The sequence below is a fragment of the Pseudonaja textilis genome, chromosome 17 (assembly GCF_049901715.1).
Source record: "Pseudonaja textilis isolate UNSWEBS1 chromosome 17, rPseTex1.2, whole genome shotgun sequence".
Taxonomy (NCBI): domain Eukaryota; kingdom Metazoa; phylum Chordata; class Lepidosauria; order Squamata; family Elapidae; genus Pseudonaja; species Pseudonaja textilis.
This window is the reverse complement of record NC_142006.1, coordinates 9,244,044-9,262,138: the sequence shown is the minus strand read 5'-3', so window position 1 is coordinate 9,262,138 and position 18,095 is coordinate 9,244,044. Positions and strand designations below refer to the sequence as shown.

Here is an 18,095-nt window from a genome sequence, read left to right as displayed (position 1 = left end):
CCCCCACCTTCCTGTTTGGAGACAAAAAAAGGTTAATCGAATTTACTTTTTTTTTTAATTAAAAGAAAAGGCTCTGATTCACTGCCATTATGTAAGATTTGGATACCGCTGGGCCTTGACACGCAACCACAACCGAGCCCCAAAACTCCATTGCTAAGCAAGACCGTTGTTGAGCGAATTTTGCCTCTTTTACCACCTTGAGTTGTTCAGTGAAATCGCTGCGCTTGTTAAGTTTGTCTCGTGGTGGTTCAGCCAATCCCCTTTGACTTTGCTTGTCCGAAGGTTGTAAAATGGGGACCATGTGATTCTGGGATGTTGCAACCGTCCTAAATATGAGTCGTTTGCCAAGTGGCCAAATTTTGATCCTACGATCCTGGTCATAAAAGTGGGGGGGGAAACGGTCATAGATCACTTTTTTCTCGGTGCTGTTTTAACTCGGAACGGTCACAGGACAAACTGTTGCAAGCCAAGGACTGCCTGCCCGGCTAAAAGAAATGCTGAGTAATTTCTCTCCAATTCACCCAGTTTCAGAAATTTAAGGAGCGGTAGGGGGCCTGGGGGAACCTTTCGGCTCTGTACCCTTCTCTGCATAGGAGAATTGAAAGCAGGCCATCCTGCGGGAGAGTTAGAAAATAAGATTTTTCCCCCCCGCTTCTGCTGAAGAGGCGCTTGGTCAGACCAAGCCAGCTCTTTTGGATTCCAGCATTTTGGGGACAGTGACGGAGAAACAGCAGGTGCTATAGTAGGGCTAGTCCTTGGCTTACGACCACAACTGGGCACAGCCTTTCCATGGTTAAGTGAGCCATTTGCTGAGTAGGTTTTCCCCCATTTTACAACTCTTCTTTGCCACGGCTGTGAAGGGAATTGCCGTGATAAGTTGTTGGCAACACGGTTGTTAAGGGAACGATGGGAACTTACTGATCTAACTATGCGGTCAGTTTAGTTTTTGAGAGGAAAATGGGGATGGGGGGATTTGTGCCTCTGCCTGCCAGCATCCATCGGTATTCATCTGGCTAGCGTCCTGTCAGTGTGTGAGAGTTGAGGGCTGTTTGGAAACTGAAACCATATTTGCTGTATGAGCCAGGAGACAGCAAGGAGCCTGGACGTGGCTTAGCTCAGCTGTTCTGTACTAAAAGCTGCTTGGTGCTGTGGAACTGAAACTCCTCTGCTTGTGTTTTGCATTTGGAAGGGATTTATTTTCAGGTGGGGGGTGGGGGGAGTAGAACTCCTTAGCACCAGGGCGTGTTAATCATAATATAGGAAATACTCTAAATGCCCTGAGGGTCATTTGGAAAAATCCTTTCTTAGCGAGCATCTAGAAGCCAAAAGGTGCCAAATTTCAAGTTTGTAGGCTTTACGATACTGAAGATTTTATGATGATGTGTGGGCGGTATTTCGTGTGCGTGTGTGTGTGTGTGTAAGTTCACATCGTCACAAGCATGAAAAACAGGCAATATATTACGAGAATCAACAACCTAAGGTTTGGTTAGTTTTTTCTGGGGGGTTGTACCGTGCGCAGCTCTACGTTTGGGTTCCCATGAAAACCAAAACACGCATTCATTAAGGTTAATGATAGGTAAATGCCTTTGTGTTAACGTGACTCAGTCCACCAACACCCTGTTTTTGTCTTTAGGGAGTTGCTCGCAAGCGTTCTCACATTAGACAAACAATGGCCGATGTCCAAAGAAAAAGAGTCAAACCAAAGTCAGGATGAGGCCAATCCAGCATGACTTTTGAGGTGCAAAACTTGGTTGAACAGGCAACTACAGCTAGTCCTTGACTTACACCAGGTTTATATGAAGCATGTGGAAGCCATTATTTGTTCTCCTCCTGCTAGGATAATGGAGAGGCCAGCAATCTTAGGCTGTAATTGATTAGAGTTACTGTAATTAATCAATTACCCCTGATTGATCCTGCAACGTGGGAAGCCATCAACCTTGGGGTTGTGAGCATGATTTCTCTTGTTGCATTCTGCCATTCAGTCAAACCCAAATGTCCTTTCTGAAAAGGTAGAAAGCGAGGAAAGAAGGCAGTATGAATAATTCAGGACTGTGAGTGGCTCCTTGGAATCCGTTCAGCTCTTAAATGTTTTATTTTTTTTTCCGTAATGCAATCGTTTCAGACTCCTGTTGCCCCTCCTGGCTGATTCACTGCAAGCAGCTCTTTCCGCGAAGTCTCTTTCAATGCTTGGCTTTTCCAAACTGTGTGAAAAGCCAATTGTTTACGAGAAGACCTGGGGATGGTTCTTATAGCTGGTTCAGCAGTTTGAGGTTTCTTATTTTTACAACAAACCATATCTTGGAAGGTCCCAGGAAATGGATAGTTAAACGAGAAGCCGTTAAACCAAGTTTGAGGACGCTGCCAAGGACAAAGGATTTATGGCAAGGTGGAAAGCTTCCTCAATGCCATCTTAAGTGAAAACGAGCCTACGTGTTGCAAGCATGAACGTGGAACTTTCCGCCTTGGGAGAAAGTGTCTAGCAAAGATCTCAACTTATAGGTTCTATGCAGATCAAATCTAGCACTATAGTTTGAAACCCAACCGAAGAAAATGCTTGAGAACTGGTAGAGTTCTTATTCAAGTACACTTAAGGCCTTTATAATCCTTCCATCGTGATTTGAACTGTGATCATCCACCTGTAAAAAAGCATGGATTTCTTGCATCACAGACATGAAAATTTGGGCAAGATTTCCATTGCTCAGGGCAATTATTCCTCCTTCAGTTTCGTTTGCTTCAGTAACAACATTGAGTAATCACCATATGGTTAAAAAAAACATATCACATTTATTCTTTGTTCACATGGAGATGGATTGCCCTGGTTCCTATTTTTTTTCTCGGCTTCCCTGAAATGTTCCTGCTACAAAGACAGTCCCCACCCTTTGTAGCAGGAAAAAGAAACTTCATAGTTTGAAAAAAAGGCATCTTGACCTCAGAGTAATAATAATTTGTACTTGATAAGTTCTGCTGAAAACACAAGGGATGATCCACATAATTTTTGATTGTCCAAACTGAAGCTCTTTCTGTGAAAAACAGGATGCTTGAAGAACAACTTATACAAACCTTACTTATTCAAATTTGATATCAGACTCATCCCACTCTAAAATGACTAAATTTTCTCGACGATCCCATTCTTCACAGAGGAAGAAATAACCACAATTTTGTTACAGGCATGATGCCTAAGGATGCTTTCAATTAAAAATCTTGGTGGCTTTTCTTTTTACTTTTTTTCCCCCCAAAGGTGCTTTTTCAAAAGGCTCTGGTCTTTGTTTTTCCTTGAAGAGGTTTCACTTCTAACCCAAAAGCTTTTTTCAGCTCAGAAGAAGCTTCTCGGATGAGAAACGTCTTCAAGGAAAAACAAACAGTTGCCTTTTGAAAAGAGCATATTTGGGACAGCCATGACTTAGATGACCAGGAATCTTGATAGATATTTTTTTTTTGTTTTCTTTTTATTCTGTGATACTGCCTTAAGTGACTAAACCGAGTTTTTAAGCAACATAAATTTAGCTCAATAAACGCATTTCATCGTATAAGCTATGACACACGTATGACGGTAGTACATAGTTATATGGAGGAAGTTAACCAGTTCAATTTATCAAAATGCTCTTGGTGTGCTTTCCTGACAAAACACAAACGACATCTCTGAGTTAATCCTCTTTTTATTAAACCGCAGATAAAGCAGCTCAGTTTTCTGCAAAACCAGGCTATAAAGAACTAATTGTAGTTTTAATCCCCGCGATTTTCTCTAAAGGGGTGAAGGACACACACAGGCCAGGTGGAGAAAAGCACTTCCTTGTCGGGCGATTTTGTTCAAGTGAAAAACCAAACTTTTTAAAAGATTTTGGCAAGGCTTCTCAAGAACATGCTCCAAATGGACTTGGAGATGTTATCGACCTGACTGCCGAGAACGTGATCAAAAACCTTATTCACGTTGCTAATCAACGATAGGTTGAACCTCCAAATGGTGGTGTCCCTCATGAGGTACTGTTCCCCAAATTCACTTTCGAGGTGTTTCCTGCAGTTGTAAAGAATTGCAACGTCCCTGGATACTTCAAGCGTTCGGCCGTATCCTTTGAGAACGGAATGGCTGGATGCCTGAACCACACTCCTCGGGTTTACAATCATTTTCTTCAAAATATTGATGTGCAGTTTATTGGGCTCGCGATAAACATGCCGCAATATGTTAACTCCCGGGATGGTTTTCCAGAGATTACCGTTGAATTTATCCAAAGACGAAAATACATTCTGAGAGAAAAAGTGACTCTCAAAAAAGAAGATGCCAACTCCTGGATTTTGATCCTCAAGGCTATCAATCATCGTTTTCCAGTTTGGGTGTTTTAGGGGAAGGATAATTTCATTGAAATCATTAAAAACCACATATTTGCTTCGGTACATATTGCGGTAAATGCAGTCGTTTAGAATGGTGGTTTTCCCATAGCCCCAGTCCTGGTAAGAATACCAAAAAGAAGACAAGCGCACATAGGAAGTAATTGGCCAAGGGACGACCTCCACAGTGCCTTCTTTAACATAAAAATGTAAGATTTGGTCCATGAGCGAGCTGCAGTTCATTTTGTAAAGGTACACTTTCTTGGCCCCGAGGGTTTTATACATTTCCACGCTCTGCACGAACTGTAAGGCATTGGCGTAATTCTCAGGCATGACTGACAGACAGACGGTATATTCCATCACAAAAGAAGTCCTGGAGACCCGGTTATGGATTTCAAACCAGGGCAGCTCAGCCGTGGATCCTTTGGTAGATGGATGAATGGACATGTACTGTGGCAAGCAGTGATGCGGTTCCAGACACACAATATCTGCCCCGCCAACCGGGAGACCAAATCTCTCCGGATGAATGTCTACGCTGGCCCGAATGATAGAAACGCGGTTGTTACGACTGCAACAAAACCAGCAGTAAAGGTCTTGGATTTTTTTGTAATGTACCAATGCAATTGCCCGGGTGAGGTTTTGTTGCCGGTTATCGTGATACAACGAAATGACAAAGGTTTTGTTGTGTTTTAAGGGGGTGATGGTACCGTTGACCAACTCACCTCTGCAAGGGCCCAAGTTTAGCTGGGTTTGTTGGGCTGGGTGCGACGGCCTTCTGGGGTACATTTCAAAGAAGAGAAGAATTAGGAAAGGGACGGGCATCCAAATCATCTTGCTCTTACAGCGAGGCATCTTATTCCTTTGATATTGCTACAAAATATATATAGATATATATATATAGGATAAACGAGAGGTGTTAGTAAAATTACATTGTTCCTCCTTAAAAAAATGACCCCCCCTTAAAAAAAACAATTTTCACAAGGAATCTTTCGAACTCTTTAAAATACAATGTAAACTGAACAGTGAGCTTGTAAATGTATACAGGTGTGTCTGTTTCAACTTGGGCGCTTCCTGAAAACAGCTGCCTGTTGCTTTCTTTGAAAAGCATTTTAACAAAAGCCCAGCTGCCTCACCATTAATATGAAGCCACCTTTGTCCAGGATCACCTGTTCCACCTGGTGACTGAATAACTCGATTTTATTAGGCCTTAACAAGACCTACTTTGAGCACCATAGATGGAACCTACCAATAAAGGGGAATATGTGCAGATCGGGGTTGAAACAACGTTATCAGTGTTAGGAACCAGTGGGTCCACCAGTACTGATGATGTTAGCTAGTTGGGTAATGAAACGTCGACAAGAAAACCACCAAGCTCAGAGCGCACCAGGGACCCTTCAGAGTGAATCTAAGCACACCTGCTATACATGCTTAATGTGCAAAATTGCACCCCCAGATGAACATTAACTATATCTTATTTGTATATCTGTTATCTATATATTTCTTTGTATATTTATATATCATCTACCTTTGTGTTTATATCATCTATATCTATTAATATCTACATATCTGTAAATCTATCAATATCTGTATCCATATCTATACCTATCTTAATATCTATATTTTTTATTAATCTTTCTATCAACAACTTTATTTCTCAATCTCTATTATCAATCATCTGTATATATTGATATCTATTATACATCATTTATATTGCTTATCTCTATATATCAACATCTATATAATATCAATTTCAGCTACATTTACAGAATCTAAATATCAATTATCATCACCTTTCTCTAATTCTCATCTACATATATTTCCATCAATTGTAGATATTATATCTATCAATGTCAATATCAGCTATATTAACAATATTTCTAGCAAAATCTCTGTCTCCATCTATCATCTATTTTTATCTATATATTTGTATCTATCAATATGTTACCTGTACATATTATATCTATATCTCTCAATATCAATACCAACTTTATTTCTATCCATATCAGCTATATTTATTATCAATATCTCTAACAAACTATCATCTACTTCTTGATCTATATATTCTATATTTCTATATATTTCTATCTTATTGATATAGATATATATATATAAAATTTTATAGTATATATATAATTTTATAGTAATATATATATAATTTTATAGTAATATATATATAATTTTATAGTAATATATATGTGTGTCTATATATATATATTACATACACACATATATATATATGTATATATATCTCCAACCCAATATCAACTATATATATAAATTTATACACACACACATACACAAACACCCTATTTCTCAATTTGCCCCATTAAATATTTTCTTCTTTGCTGAAGAACACACTAAAAAAAGTGAAATTACTTCCTTTTTCCATAATCATCTTTCCTTTTTTTTTTTAATCGGCCTCCAAAATGTCTGACTATTCTAGAAAATATGGCGATGGAGGGAATGGATAGAAATAAAAATAGATTTAATTGAATCTAAACCAACTCAGGAAACTTTCAAACGGTTGAGGGAGCTGAAGCCGGTCGGGTGGCTGGGAAATCCTGATTATTTCCCTGACATTAAAGGCTGATTAAAAAAAAAATATATGCTAGGAGAGTAAAAATCAACCCTAAAATCCTCACCTCAAGGATTTCCTCAGGAGGCTGAAGAAAAATGCTATTTTTTCACCCCTCAAAAGAAAAGAAAGGAAGAAATGGAGTTAACCCAAAGGGAGTAATGTGAGGAAAGGAGGGAGAGAGGAATAAAAGCGCATATAAGAATTCCAGCCTTTCTCTCTCTCTCTCTCTCAATAAACTCTCCAAAATGGTGGAAAACGACGCCATCATGGCAGCCTCTTTGTTCCTCCTAAACGGTGGAAGAAGTGCTATAATCATGTAAACTTAAAAGGGCCCTTTCTTCCAAATTATCATCTGCACTGTCATCTCTCTCTCTATATATAGAGAGAGATATATGAAAATATATAGAGAGATATATAAAGATATATACATATATATATCTATCTTCTCTTATCTCTTGTCTATTTTTATGTATTTATATTTATCTCTATTTCTCTCTTATGTATCCATCCATATTTATTTATTTATCTTTATATCTATTTATCTATATTATCTCCTGTCTATGTATCTATCTACCGGTATGTTTATCTCTTTCTACATCTTATTTATCTATCTAATTTATTTATCACTCTATATCTATCATCTATTATCTCTTGTCTATCTTTATGTATCTATATCTCTTTCTAATTTTATGTATCCATCCATATTTATTTATTTATCCCTATCTATCATCCATCTTATCTCTTGTCTGTATGTATCTCTGTTTATCTCTATTTCTATATCTTATGTATCTATCCATATTTATTTATCTATCTATATCTCTAATTTTATTCAATCTATCATCTCTCTCTCTATCTATCTATCATCTGTCTAATCTGTCTGTCTTTGTAATTAGATTTATACAACCACCCAATTAAAAAACTATTCCACACAGCTTTACAAATCTAATGAAATAATGGCTCCTAAATATGCCTGCCATTTTTAGAAGTCCATTCAGATACCACATAAATTGCATACAACGGCTTGGAGCAAAACCTTGCAATTTATGGTCAACATGCCTTTATTGTTAGCAGTGAGCCAGTCTCCGCCTTCCTAAATGTATCTTATGACTGTGTATCTTAAAGATCAAATTCATGGCAAATAGCCAAAAATGCAAAATAACCCAAACAACAAAATAAGCAGCTCCGTTTGCAAAATTCAGGAGGAGCTGTTCCTGAATTGATAACTGCCAAGTTCCCCATCCAGTTTCTGTGTAGGCCGGGAGGCCAATGCATTGTTCTTATGAAAAGGTAAAGAATAAAAGAAGTGCTTTGGTGTGCTAAAATGCGGACAGGAGGTTCACAATTGTCACAGCTTAACAAAAGAACAGCTTGGACTGCAAAGCATACACCAGACAGGAAATAGGCCGCAGGGAAAAAAACAACGGAGCAAGAACATGGGAGACCTTCGAACAAGGGTAAATCCAGCAGAGAATTCCTCAGGGCTCGTCTGACAGTCCTCACCCAAGGCAGAGTTTTCCCCTTCCCATCAGATTGCAAACTATGTTAGAGAATCATTTCTGGTTGGGTTTATCCCGTGGTTGAGAATATTTGGGGTGCTGGTCACCTTTATAATTTTGCAAAACGGGGAAGGGGGTATAAACACAGCTTCTGGAGAAGATTTTGGTGGTCCACCCTGTAAGCAGCTTGGATGAAACCCAAAGACATACCTCCTAAAATAGGTTTCTGGGTATGCATCCTCCTCCTTCAGGGGTTGTATCAGAGCAGTTGTCAAAACTTTATAAGACATCATACAGCCCTCCTAGTCAAGATAATACTTGGGAGCTAAATATCTTTAAAAGGTCTGGGGAAGCTTGCTTTTTTGCAGACATTTCATTATCCAAACTAGGTTATCATAAGGGCTGCTAAGGAGTGAGGTTTGCTCTCAGTTTATTGCATTACCAGCACTGATGATGTTACCTAGTTGGGTAATGAAACGTCTGCAAGAAAACAACCAAGCTTAGAGAGCACCAAGGAGCCTTCATGTCAACCCTGAGCTCCTTTATAGAGTTAAGGAAGGCCTCCAATGCTTTAGGCCAAGGTGAACCTTTAACTAGCTATTATCTGCACAAGCATCCAGAGAAGCTACAGTCCTCAACTTATAACCATTCATTTAGTGACTGTCCAAAGTTACAAAGTGAATTCAGGTGCTTGGCTACAGTGTGTATTTATAACAATTGCAGCACCCCAGGAGGATGACGTATTCACCATTTGCAGGCTTCCCAGCCAGCTTCCCACAAGCCAAGTCGATGGGGGGGATTCTCTTAAGCACCAGGTGATTCACTTAATGGCAAGATTTGCTTAACAACAGTTGCAAAAAACGTCAGATCATCCGGCGCGACTCATGTAAGAACTTCTTTGGTCCCAATTGTGGTTAGAAGTGGAGGACTACCTGATCCAGGGAAGCCCCGGGGACAATGGGACACGCCATTTCCACATCCTCTCCCTCACAAAAAGTCTGGCGCAAACCTCAACTCAGCTCGTTTCATCTTGGAAGAAACCTGCCTCACCCTCAACATTGCTAAACCAAAAACAACTACAAATGAGTTAGAACATGCCTTTCCCAGTTTCATCACAAGCAATTTGCCTGCTCTGTGCGTCTGTGTGTGTCTGTCTGTCTGTCTGTATCTATCTGTGCACAAAATGAGACAGACGACAAAATCAGACGGAGAAGTTGCATGCACAAAATCGGTGGAGAAGTTGTATATAGAATTAGGAATTTGAAGACTCTTCTATCACATGCCTTATGATGTGCACCTGGAAATAAATATTATTTTGCCAGCATACAGAATATGTTTTATCTAATTAAAATTGAATGTGCTTCTCTAAGGCAACCTCTTACAGCCCTTGCTTAAAATCGATATTCAGAATAGCAGCAACTGCAGACTTTTCCTGCTGTGCGTTTTGGGTGCAGCTACACAGAGGAGATGCAAAATCGCAGCGCAGGACACCACCAAGTCAAGAGTCGGCATCAGTACATTTATTGTCCTTCAAAGCTCCCATATGCACAACTCTTTGGAAAGACAGTTTTGTCCATTTAACAGAAGTTCGTGAACACAATTAGGATATAAGCCTCATAGCCCTGTTTTCAATAAAAGCAAGTTTTTCAGTTGTTGGCACAGATGAACAAAGATACTTCCCCTCATTACAGAATTTGCCCTGAGTACATTGAAATATATTTTTTTCTCCAAGGAAAGTACCAGACATACCTTCCGTTGTGTTATATCATTAAATCCTGGGTTATACTCGCTAATGGATTTTATCTCAAGGCTTATTAATAAGCAATTGCCCCGGACATCCCCCATCCATTCTCTATAAGATTAAAAAAACAAAACAGAGTCTTGGTTGAATCCACAGTTTATTTCTTATTTATTTCTCCCTCTGGCTTCCCATTTTTTCAGTCAAATACAGATCGATTAGAACAGGAGTTTCCAATCTCCCACTAATGTTCGGAGCCAGGCCGCATGAGCAACGGACAAGCGTGTGCAAAGCTCCACGCCAGGAATGGCAGACAAGTGCGCACACGTGAATAACGGAGGGCACTTGAACAGAAGGCGTTTTTACTCGTGTGTGTAGCTCCATTGGCAGAAGTGGAGTTTCACGCGCAAACACAAGCACCCTCCATTCAAACAGGAAGCTCCATTTGACACTACTCGCAGCAACGAGCTGTGTGCATGCACACACACGCCTGCCACTCTCTCACACACACTCACAAGCGCCTCGCACTGCGCCAAGCCGCCAAGCTGCAAAAGTCAGACACCTCTAGATTAGAAGGCCTGTCGTCTTTTCCCTGACCGATAAGCTTAGGCTTCTTAAACACCCGTCTAAGTCAAAAGATTGTTTTCAAGTTCCGTCGCAGCAGCGAAATTCAAAAAAAAAAAAAAAAGAAACGAACCCATCATAAATACAGAGAATACTACAGAATGAGAACATGCCAGTGGTGGTATTGTAGTGGTTTGGCCCGGTTGGGGTGGGTGAACCGGTAGTAAAAAATGCTACCATTTAGCCGAACTGGTAGTAAAAAAAAAAAGTAGCAACAGGATTGGGAAAAAAAGTGACTTATGACCGTTTTTCAGACTTTAGAAACTTTGTGGTCACGTGATCTCCTCCTGTGACCTTCAGACAAGCACAGTCAACAGGGGATGCCATTCACTTAACAACTGGTCATTCCCTGGAGAACCATGGTGGCCAGCAAAGTCGTAAAATGAGGCAAAGCTCACTTTAAAAAATGTTTCACTGAAGAGCAGAAAACCTGGGGCTCAGTTGCGGTTGTAAGTCGAGGACTAGCTGTACTCAAAAATCTCAGTGACGGCCATCAAAGGACTAGCCGTCCGTCTTTCCCACGAAAAGCAGTTGAAGATTTAGGGCGCTGCCCCAAAATAAGCATTTTTCCCCTGAGGTAGAAACAGTGTCAAGATTGAGAGGTAGATGCAATCAGTTGAGGAATGTGTGTTTGTGTGCATAATGGTATGTGTGTATGTTAGAGAGAGACTGGACCTAGCCAAGAGGAGGAGTCAAGCAGGGAATTGTCTGGAATCCCTACATGGACACAAGTAGGCGAAGTCTAACCCTCCCATTGAATGCCATTGAACCTTATCTAACCATGGGTAAGCCTGAAATGATTCCCATTCACTTGACAATATAGATGTGAGTGTACACACACACATCCACACATCCACACATCCACACACACACACACACACACACACACACAGATGCTATTTATGAAGGCATTAACTTTTGTTGCTTTTGCACCTGGTCACAGGCTGCTAAAATACCGGATTTAAGTAAGACATCATTCACTTTGGGGATCAAAGTTTTGTTGTATCTCCAGAAGATTGGGTCTCGAATCAAATCTCTATCGTGCACATCCGTACGTTCGAGGATCCTGCAGTGGAAGTTAAAGGCGAGATCACTGAGGACTTGAATGGAGGTTCCGTCCTGCTTGAGAACAGAATGGACCGAGGTCTGAATGACTCTGGTTGGATCCAGAATCATTTTCATGTTGTTAAAACTGTGAATGTCGTTGGGTTCCTTGTGGATATGTTCAAAGACGTTAAATCCCGGCACCGCTGCCCAGGACGAAAAGTTGAAAGGAGTCTTGGAGAACACAGTCCGACGGAAGACCTGGTTTTCAAAGAGGAAAACCCCAATTTCCGGATGTTCCTTTTCCAATCTGTCCATCAGGGACTTCCAGTCTCTGTCCTTCACGGGAAGAATAACCTCGTCGGGGTCAATCAGTAAGAGATATTTGCTTTTAAACATGTTGTGGTAAATGCAGTCGTTCAAGGCCACGATTTGCCCATAGTAGCCTAAATCTTTCCTTTCCATGGAGTAATGCCAGTGGGTCGAGACGTTCAGGTACAAATCGATGGGCCAAGGTATGATTTCCACGATGCCTTGGGAGATATAATAATCTAGGACTTTCTCCATGAGCGGGCTACAACTGTTCTTGTATATTGTCACCTTTTGGACCCCCAGAAGTCTGTACAGCTCCATGGACTGTACAAACTGCAAGACGTTATTGTATTTCCCAAACATGGTAGACATGCAGATTGTGAAGTCTAGAGGGGGCTTCTCTGGGAAGAGGTTTCGGATGGGAAATAGAGCCAGCTGGGTCGATTCCAGCTGGGGATTCCAGGGATGGACAGAGATGAAGTGAGCTTCGCAGTCTTCTGGCTGAAGACAAAGCAGATCGGCCGTGCCGTACGGGAAGTCGAAGCGGTCTAGGTGGAAATCAATTTCTCCTTGTACGACTTGAATTTCCTGGCTGTTCTCACAGCAAAAGATGCAGTAAAGCTCCTTGACTTTTTGATGGTGGATGATGCTCAGGACGCGGACGAGATTTCCCTGTCGCCTGTCAGAATAAGGGGTGATGATGAAGCTCTGTCTATCCGGGAGAGGAGTGATTGTACCGCTGGCGAGCTGGCCTTTGCAAAAATCACCGGGACGTATCTTTTCCTTAGCATTTTCATTCCAAGGACCCCAGTCCCGGCTCCTCTTCCAATAATGCAACACAAGGCACAATGTAAGGATGAAAAGAAATCCACAAATCCGAGGGAACAAGCTCTTTTTTCTCCCACAGATTGACATTTCCTGAAGCTACTGTGGTTCTTTGTTCAGTATTTCATTTCATTTGGCCTAAGAAGGAGGAGGAGGAGGAGGAGGAGGAGGAAGAGGGGGAAAAGAGAGAGAAGGGGTGAGATGCCACCATTGCTACTGCTCATTTTTGCAAGACAAATCCTAATGTTTTGGGGGAAGGTTTTCAGTTCTTTTTCCTGTTTTGACCACCTGGAGAGGAACCTAGGGATACTTTGAGGCGTGGGAATTTCTAAGGATAGTTCATCTTTCTCTCATCTAGGTATTTGGCCCGTTCCAACTTCTGGAGGCAAGCCGCTACACGGATTAATGGATCTGGTGTTATAGGATAACAGAATAACAGAACTGGAAGGGACCTTGGAGGTCTTCTAGTCCAGCCCCCTGCTCAAGCAGGAGAACCTCTACTATTTCAGGCAAGGGGCTGTCCAGTCTCTTCTTGAAAACCTCCAGCAGCCACAACCTCTGGAGGGAAGCCATTCCACTCATCCACCGTTCTCACGGTTAAGAAGTTCCTCCTTATTTCCTAGGTTCGATCTCTCCCTGATTAGTTTCCACCCATTGCTTTGGAGAATAGCTTGAGCCCCTCCTCTTCTTTGGGGCAGCCCCCCAAATATTGCAGGCTGCTCCCCCATCCCCCCTAATCCTCCTTTTCTCTAGACTAGACATTATTCCCAAGTACGTTTCCTTAACTTTTCTCTGTTCCTTACACCCAAAGAAGAGAGCCATAGCAACTCACCCCAAAGGCCAACCGGTACCTTATTTAGAGCAACCGCACCTGACTCATCCAACACAACCGGTGTGCTTAAGTGTGTCCAAAACGCCGCAACACCCAACCCACAATGAGCCCGGCACTTTCTCCGCCTTATCTTCTTTTTCTTCCCTTGTTGACATTTCTTTGTTCTCCATGGCTCTTAAAACGGTTTGCCCAAATGGGAATCCTTTTCGTGCCAGACGAAACACGGATGTACTTATTTGAACTATTTATTTTCGCAGTCTGCAAAAACATCCACAGCCCTGGGCAAGCTTGCAGACGGGCAGAGAAGCTAGCAAAACACACTAAGGGTGTTTCTGCTAAGGGTGCTAAGGGTGTTTCTGCTCAGCAGGTTTCAATCTCTGCCTCTGCTCTCTGTCATCTTTTGGTTAGGATGCGTTTAGCACTTGCAGGAACAAATGTGCTGATCCCAGAGGAGGGGACTAGAAAAACAGCTTCCAGACTGCCAAGAAAACAGTGCGGCTTTTTTGCTCGATGAGATTTCTTATGATTGATTGCAAATGATTGATTTCAAAACGAGCGGTAGAACAGAATAACAGAGTTGGAAGGATTCTTGGTGGTCTTCTAGTTTAGTATTTGCCATACACTAAATAAATGCACGAATTTAAAAAACCGCCAGTGGTGGAGCATCCGCAACTGGAGACAAGCCGTTCCAATGATTAATTCTTCTAATGGCAGGAAATTTCTCTGGCTCCATTTTCCCGCTGTCTGCAAACCCACCCAGCTTACACCAGCCGTTTTTCCAAGCTGCCTCTTCCTCCATGCCATCCAGTGGTGCATTAGCTTAATTAAGCAGACTAAGCACGTACTTAGGGCACCAGGCCCAAAAGGGGGCACCTCAAAAACTTTTAGGTAGCCTAAGTTTGGCTTCATTTGTACAGTATGTACAAAGGGGGGGTAGTGGGGGCACCAAGACTTGTCAGTGCTTAAGGCACCAGTGAGCCAGAGGTGGCTATTCAGCAGGTTCTGACCCGTTCTGGAGAACTGGCAGCAGAAGTTTTGAGTAGTTTGGAGAACCAGCCAATCCCGCCTCTGACTGGCCCCACCAACCCCATTTCTTCTCCGCCTCCCATTGAGTCCCAGCTGATCGGCGGGGTCTCCTTTGGTTGCCCTGCACAGGAGAACGGAGCTGGAAAGCAGGCCAGTGGGGTGGGGAGGGAAGGGGGATTTTGCAGTAGATCCTTCCCCTCCCAGGCCCACAGAACTGGTAGTAGCAACGTTTGAATTCCATCACTGCCTTAATCAGCCACGGATGCCATCGCAACCCTAACATGATTACGGTGGAAAATGGGAGATACCATCAAACACGCCTAGAGGCACGTTGGTTGGGGCGTGTTGAGAACAGGGAAAGAAGATCCTTGCCAGCTCAAAGATTAATCTTCTCCCCACTTCTGAATCCAAGTCTGAACAAGCCCACTGCACGATCTCGCAAGAGCACATGTGCCGAAAGAAAAGGCAGGTTTTGAAGCCGTTTAAGAGGCCCCACAAAGCCAGTCTACAGACAAGAAGGACTAGCAGCCTTCCAGTGTTTGAGGGGCTGCCCCAAAGAGGAGAGGGCTATAACTTATTTTCCAAAGCACCAAAGGGCAAGGCAAGAAACGGCTGAACGGGACAAATGAAGGCAAGAAGCAACCTGGAATTAAGGGGAAACTTCCTAATCAGTGGAACAGCCTGCCACCAGAAATTGTGGGTCCTCCAGTTTTTAAGAGAAGATTGGACAGCCACTTGTCTGAAAGGGTCTCCGGCCTGAGTTGGGGGAGAGGTTGGACTAGAAGACCTCTGAGGCCCCATCTATTCTGATTGATTGAAGACACAGGGAAATATGGCTACCTGCAGTCCAAGGCACCCCTCAAACCTTACCCGAGTTGCTCTAACTAACCTTTCTCCTCCCTCCACCCCAAGCAATCACTCACTATCAGTTATGTGGACATCAAGATGATTTCAATCTTCTGCCACTTCTCCAACGCCTCCAGCCGAAAGTAGATCCCAACATGCGTCAGTCTGAAATGAGAAATGTTAATTATATGTTTCATTAATTATATGCTTAAGTGTGGGGAAGGTATTGCTTGGTTATTTATCTTTTCAAGTTTTTATTTTTATAGCATATAAAAATTCCAATTTCAGTTGAACAGTGTGTTGTCTGGGTACAAGTATTTTTAGGATATACTAATCAAAATGTTTACAACAATATTCACTACATTGATGTTCATTACTGTAACAACAACAACAACAATAATAATAATAACCAATTCAACATGCCTTTCTTATATCGCTGATCATATCCATCTATTGCCCCTTCTCTCCTGTTTTTTTCCAGCCAGGCATTGGTAAAGTAAGTCCCAAGTCAGAAAGTATTCAGTTTCCTTCTTTTTCTTGATTTGAAACCAGAGATTTTACATAAACTGACTGCAGCTAGAATTGTATTGGAGCCACAATGGAAATGTAAAGAGATCCCAACATATGAAAATGTGACGAAAGAAACGTTAGAATGTGCAGAAATGGGCAGGTTAACGCTTCTGTAATCAAAGGAAAGAAGGGAAGTTGTTGCTTTGATTGCCCCCTGCTTCTTTTCTCTTTCACCGCCCTCCCTTCTTCCTCTTTAATAATTGTTGAAGGGAAGAGCGAGAAAGTGGCACAAGGGTTACGGAGTAGCCCATCTCTTAACCGATTAACTTTCTGCTCCTAGAATTCAGAAAGGAGGCCGGTGAGATGCTCTCATCCCTTACCTACTTGTTATTAATTTATTGTCCTTAAAACTTGGGGACCTCACCGATCTTTCTCCGGGGAAGGGAAAGGGACCTCGATCTCAGAATAACAAAGAGTTGGAAGGGCCTTGGAGGTCTTCTAGCCCAGCCCTCTGATCAATCAGGCAAACCCTGTTTTCAGACCAATCTCTTCTTCAGTGATGGAACGCCTACAACTTCCACAGGTCCCCCTGATCAATTGTTCTTGCTGTCAGGACATTTCTCCTTAATTCTAGGTCAGTTCTTAATTCCTTTCGACAGCTCTGTTTAGATCTCTAAAGTCTTCAAGTTGTATTGAAGGCAACTCCCAACAGACAGGACTTTTACTACGCTAAGCCATAAGCAAAGGGTGCTGGTTCTTTCAGAGCACAATGGGGCGTCTTCCTACCACCAACCTGTCGTTAAGTTAAGACGGTGGAAGAGCCAGCTGCAACCATTTCCTAGTGTCTTCCAACTACAAGAGTTGGGAGACACCTTGGCCGGTTTTGCTCAGAGTTCCTCGCTCCCTTCCCCATCTCCGCTTCCAGCCCCCATCACCACAGCTCGCTGGCAAACCCACCTACTCACCTCACTCCAAGAGCTGGCAGCCTTCTTATCTGCTGTGGGTCTGAGGCTGCTCCAGCCTCTCTCGCAACAGGAAGAAGTGAGTCAGCTACATCTTCTGCTTCTGGAGTTCTGTTCTTTCCTCATCCTGTTTCAGAGGCACTGGAGAAAAATGTGAATTTCCCTGGGCTCCTAGCAAAGGAAAACAGGACCTCCAGCCCCACTGACAAGCGAGTTTCAGGGTTTTTTCATGCTTTCGCTCCAGCTAGCTGGTGGGAGGGAACTTTCCCTGTTAGGGGAGGTGAAGGGGAGGTGTAGGCAGGGTTGTCTTTGGCTTGCTCTTTTTTGCTTGCTCTTTTTTAGCCTGACATGTACGTGTGTGTGTCTGCGTCTCTGTGTTTGTCTCTGTGTCTTTGATTAGGGGTTGGAAGATATGGCTAGATGGTTTGGGACACAGCAATAAATGCTATGTTAACAAACAAACAAACAAACATAATAAATGCATAATAAATATTGGCAAAAAAAATCAGAAAATAAAATACAAGCTGAATAGTCAAGACCTTGTTGATGATCCAAACTCTGTCAAGGACCTTGGAGGACTCGTCTCTAATGACCTAAGGGCTAGACCCCACTGTAACTACATAGCCAAAAAGGCGTTAAAAGAGTTGTTAACCTAATCCTACATAGCTTTTTCTCTGGTAATATCACACTACTAACTAGAGCATACAACACATTTGCTAGACCAATACTCAAATACAGCTCATCAGTCTGGAACCCACGTTACGTATCTGATATTAGCACAGTTGAGAAAGTCCAGAAATATTTCACAAGAAGAGTTCTCCGTTCCTCTACTCGGTGCAAAATACCTTATGCCACCAGACTCGAAATTCTAGACCTAGAAAACCTTGCATTATGCCGTTTTCGGTCTGATCTAAGTATAGTATATAAAACCATACACTGCAATGTATTGGGAGGCTGTCGCCCTGGCACGCAGCTGCCT

General features: G+C 42.3%; 2 protein-coding genes across 4 annotated transcripts; both read right to left on the bottom strand.

Annotated features, from left to right (window-relative positions):
• Positions 1–3,639: 3,639 nt before the first annotated feature.
• Positions 3,640–15,784, bottom strand: LOC113444005 (uncharacterized). Its single transcript, XM_026712565.2, has 2 exons — positions 15,722–15,784; positions 3,640–5,193 (listed from the first exon to the last, which is right to left on the bottom strand). Exon 2 carries the CDS (start codon positions 5,173–5,175, stop codon positions 3,829–3,831), a length of 1,347 nt encoding a protein of 448 aa, XP_026568350.2. The 5' UTR covers positions 5,176–5,193; positions 15,722–15,784; the 3' UTR covers positions 3,640–3,828.
• LOC113444004 (beta-1,4-galactosyltransferase galt-1-like) lies at positions 6,969–15,809 on the bottom strand. Of its 3 annotated transcripts, XM_026712564.2 has the most exons (3): positions 13,773–13,882; positions 11,693–13,078; positions 6,969–7,013 (listed from the first exon to the last, which is right to left on the bottom strand). In XM_026712564.2, the coding sequence occupies exons 2-3, from the start codon at positions 13,028–13,030 to the stop codon at positions 7,008–7,010; spliced, it is 1,344 nt and encodes a 447-aa protein (XP_026568349.2). In that variant the 5' UTR covers positions 13,031–13,078; positions 13,773–13,882; the 3' UTR covers positions 6,969–7,007. The 3 variants fall into 3 exon arrangements, with proteins under 3 accessions (XP_026568349.2, XP_087770418.1, XP_087770416.1); XM_087914292.1 differs by lacking the exons at positions 6,969–7,013; positions 13,773–13,882 and adding an exon at positions 15,722–15,809 and having other exon boundaries at positions 10,279–13,078; XM_087914290.1 differs by lacking the exon at positions 6,969–7,013 and having other exon boundaries at positions 10,279–13,078.
• Positions 15,810–18,095: the final 2,286 nt, after the last annotated feature.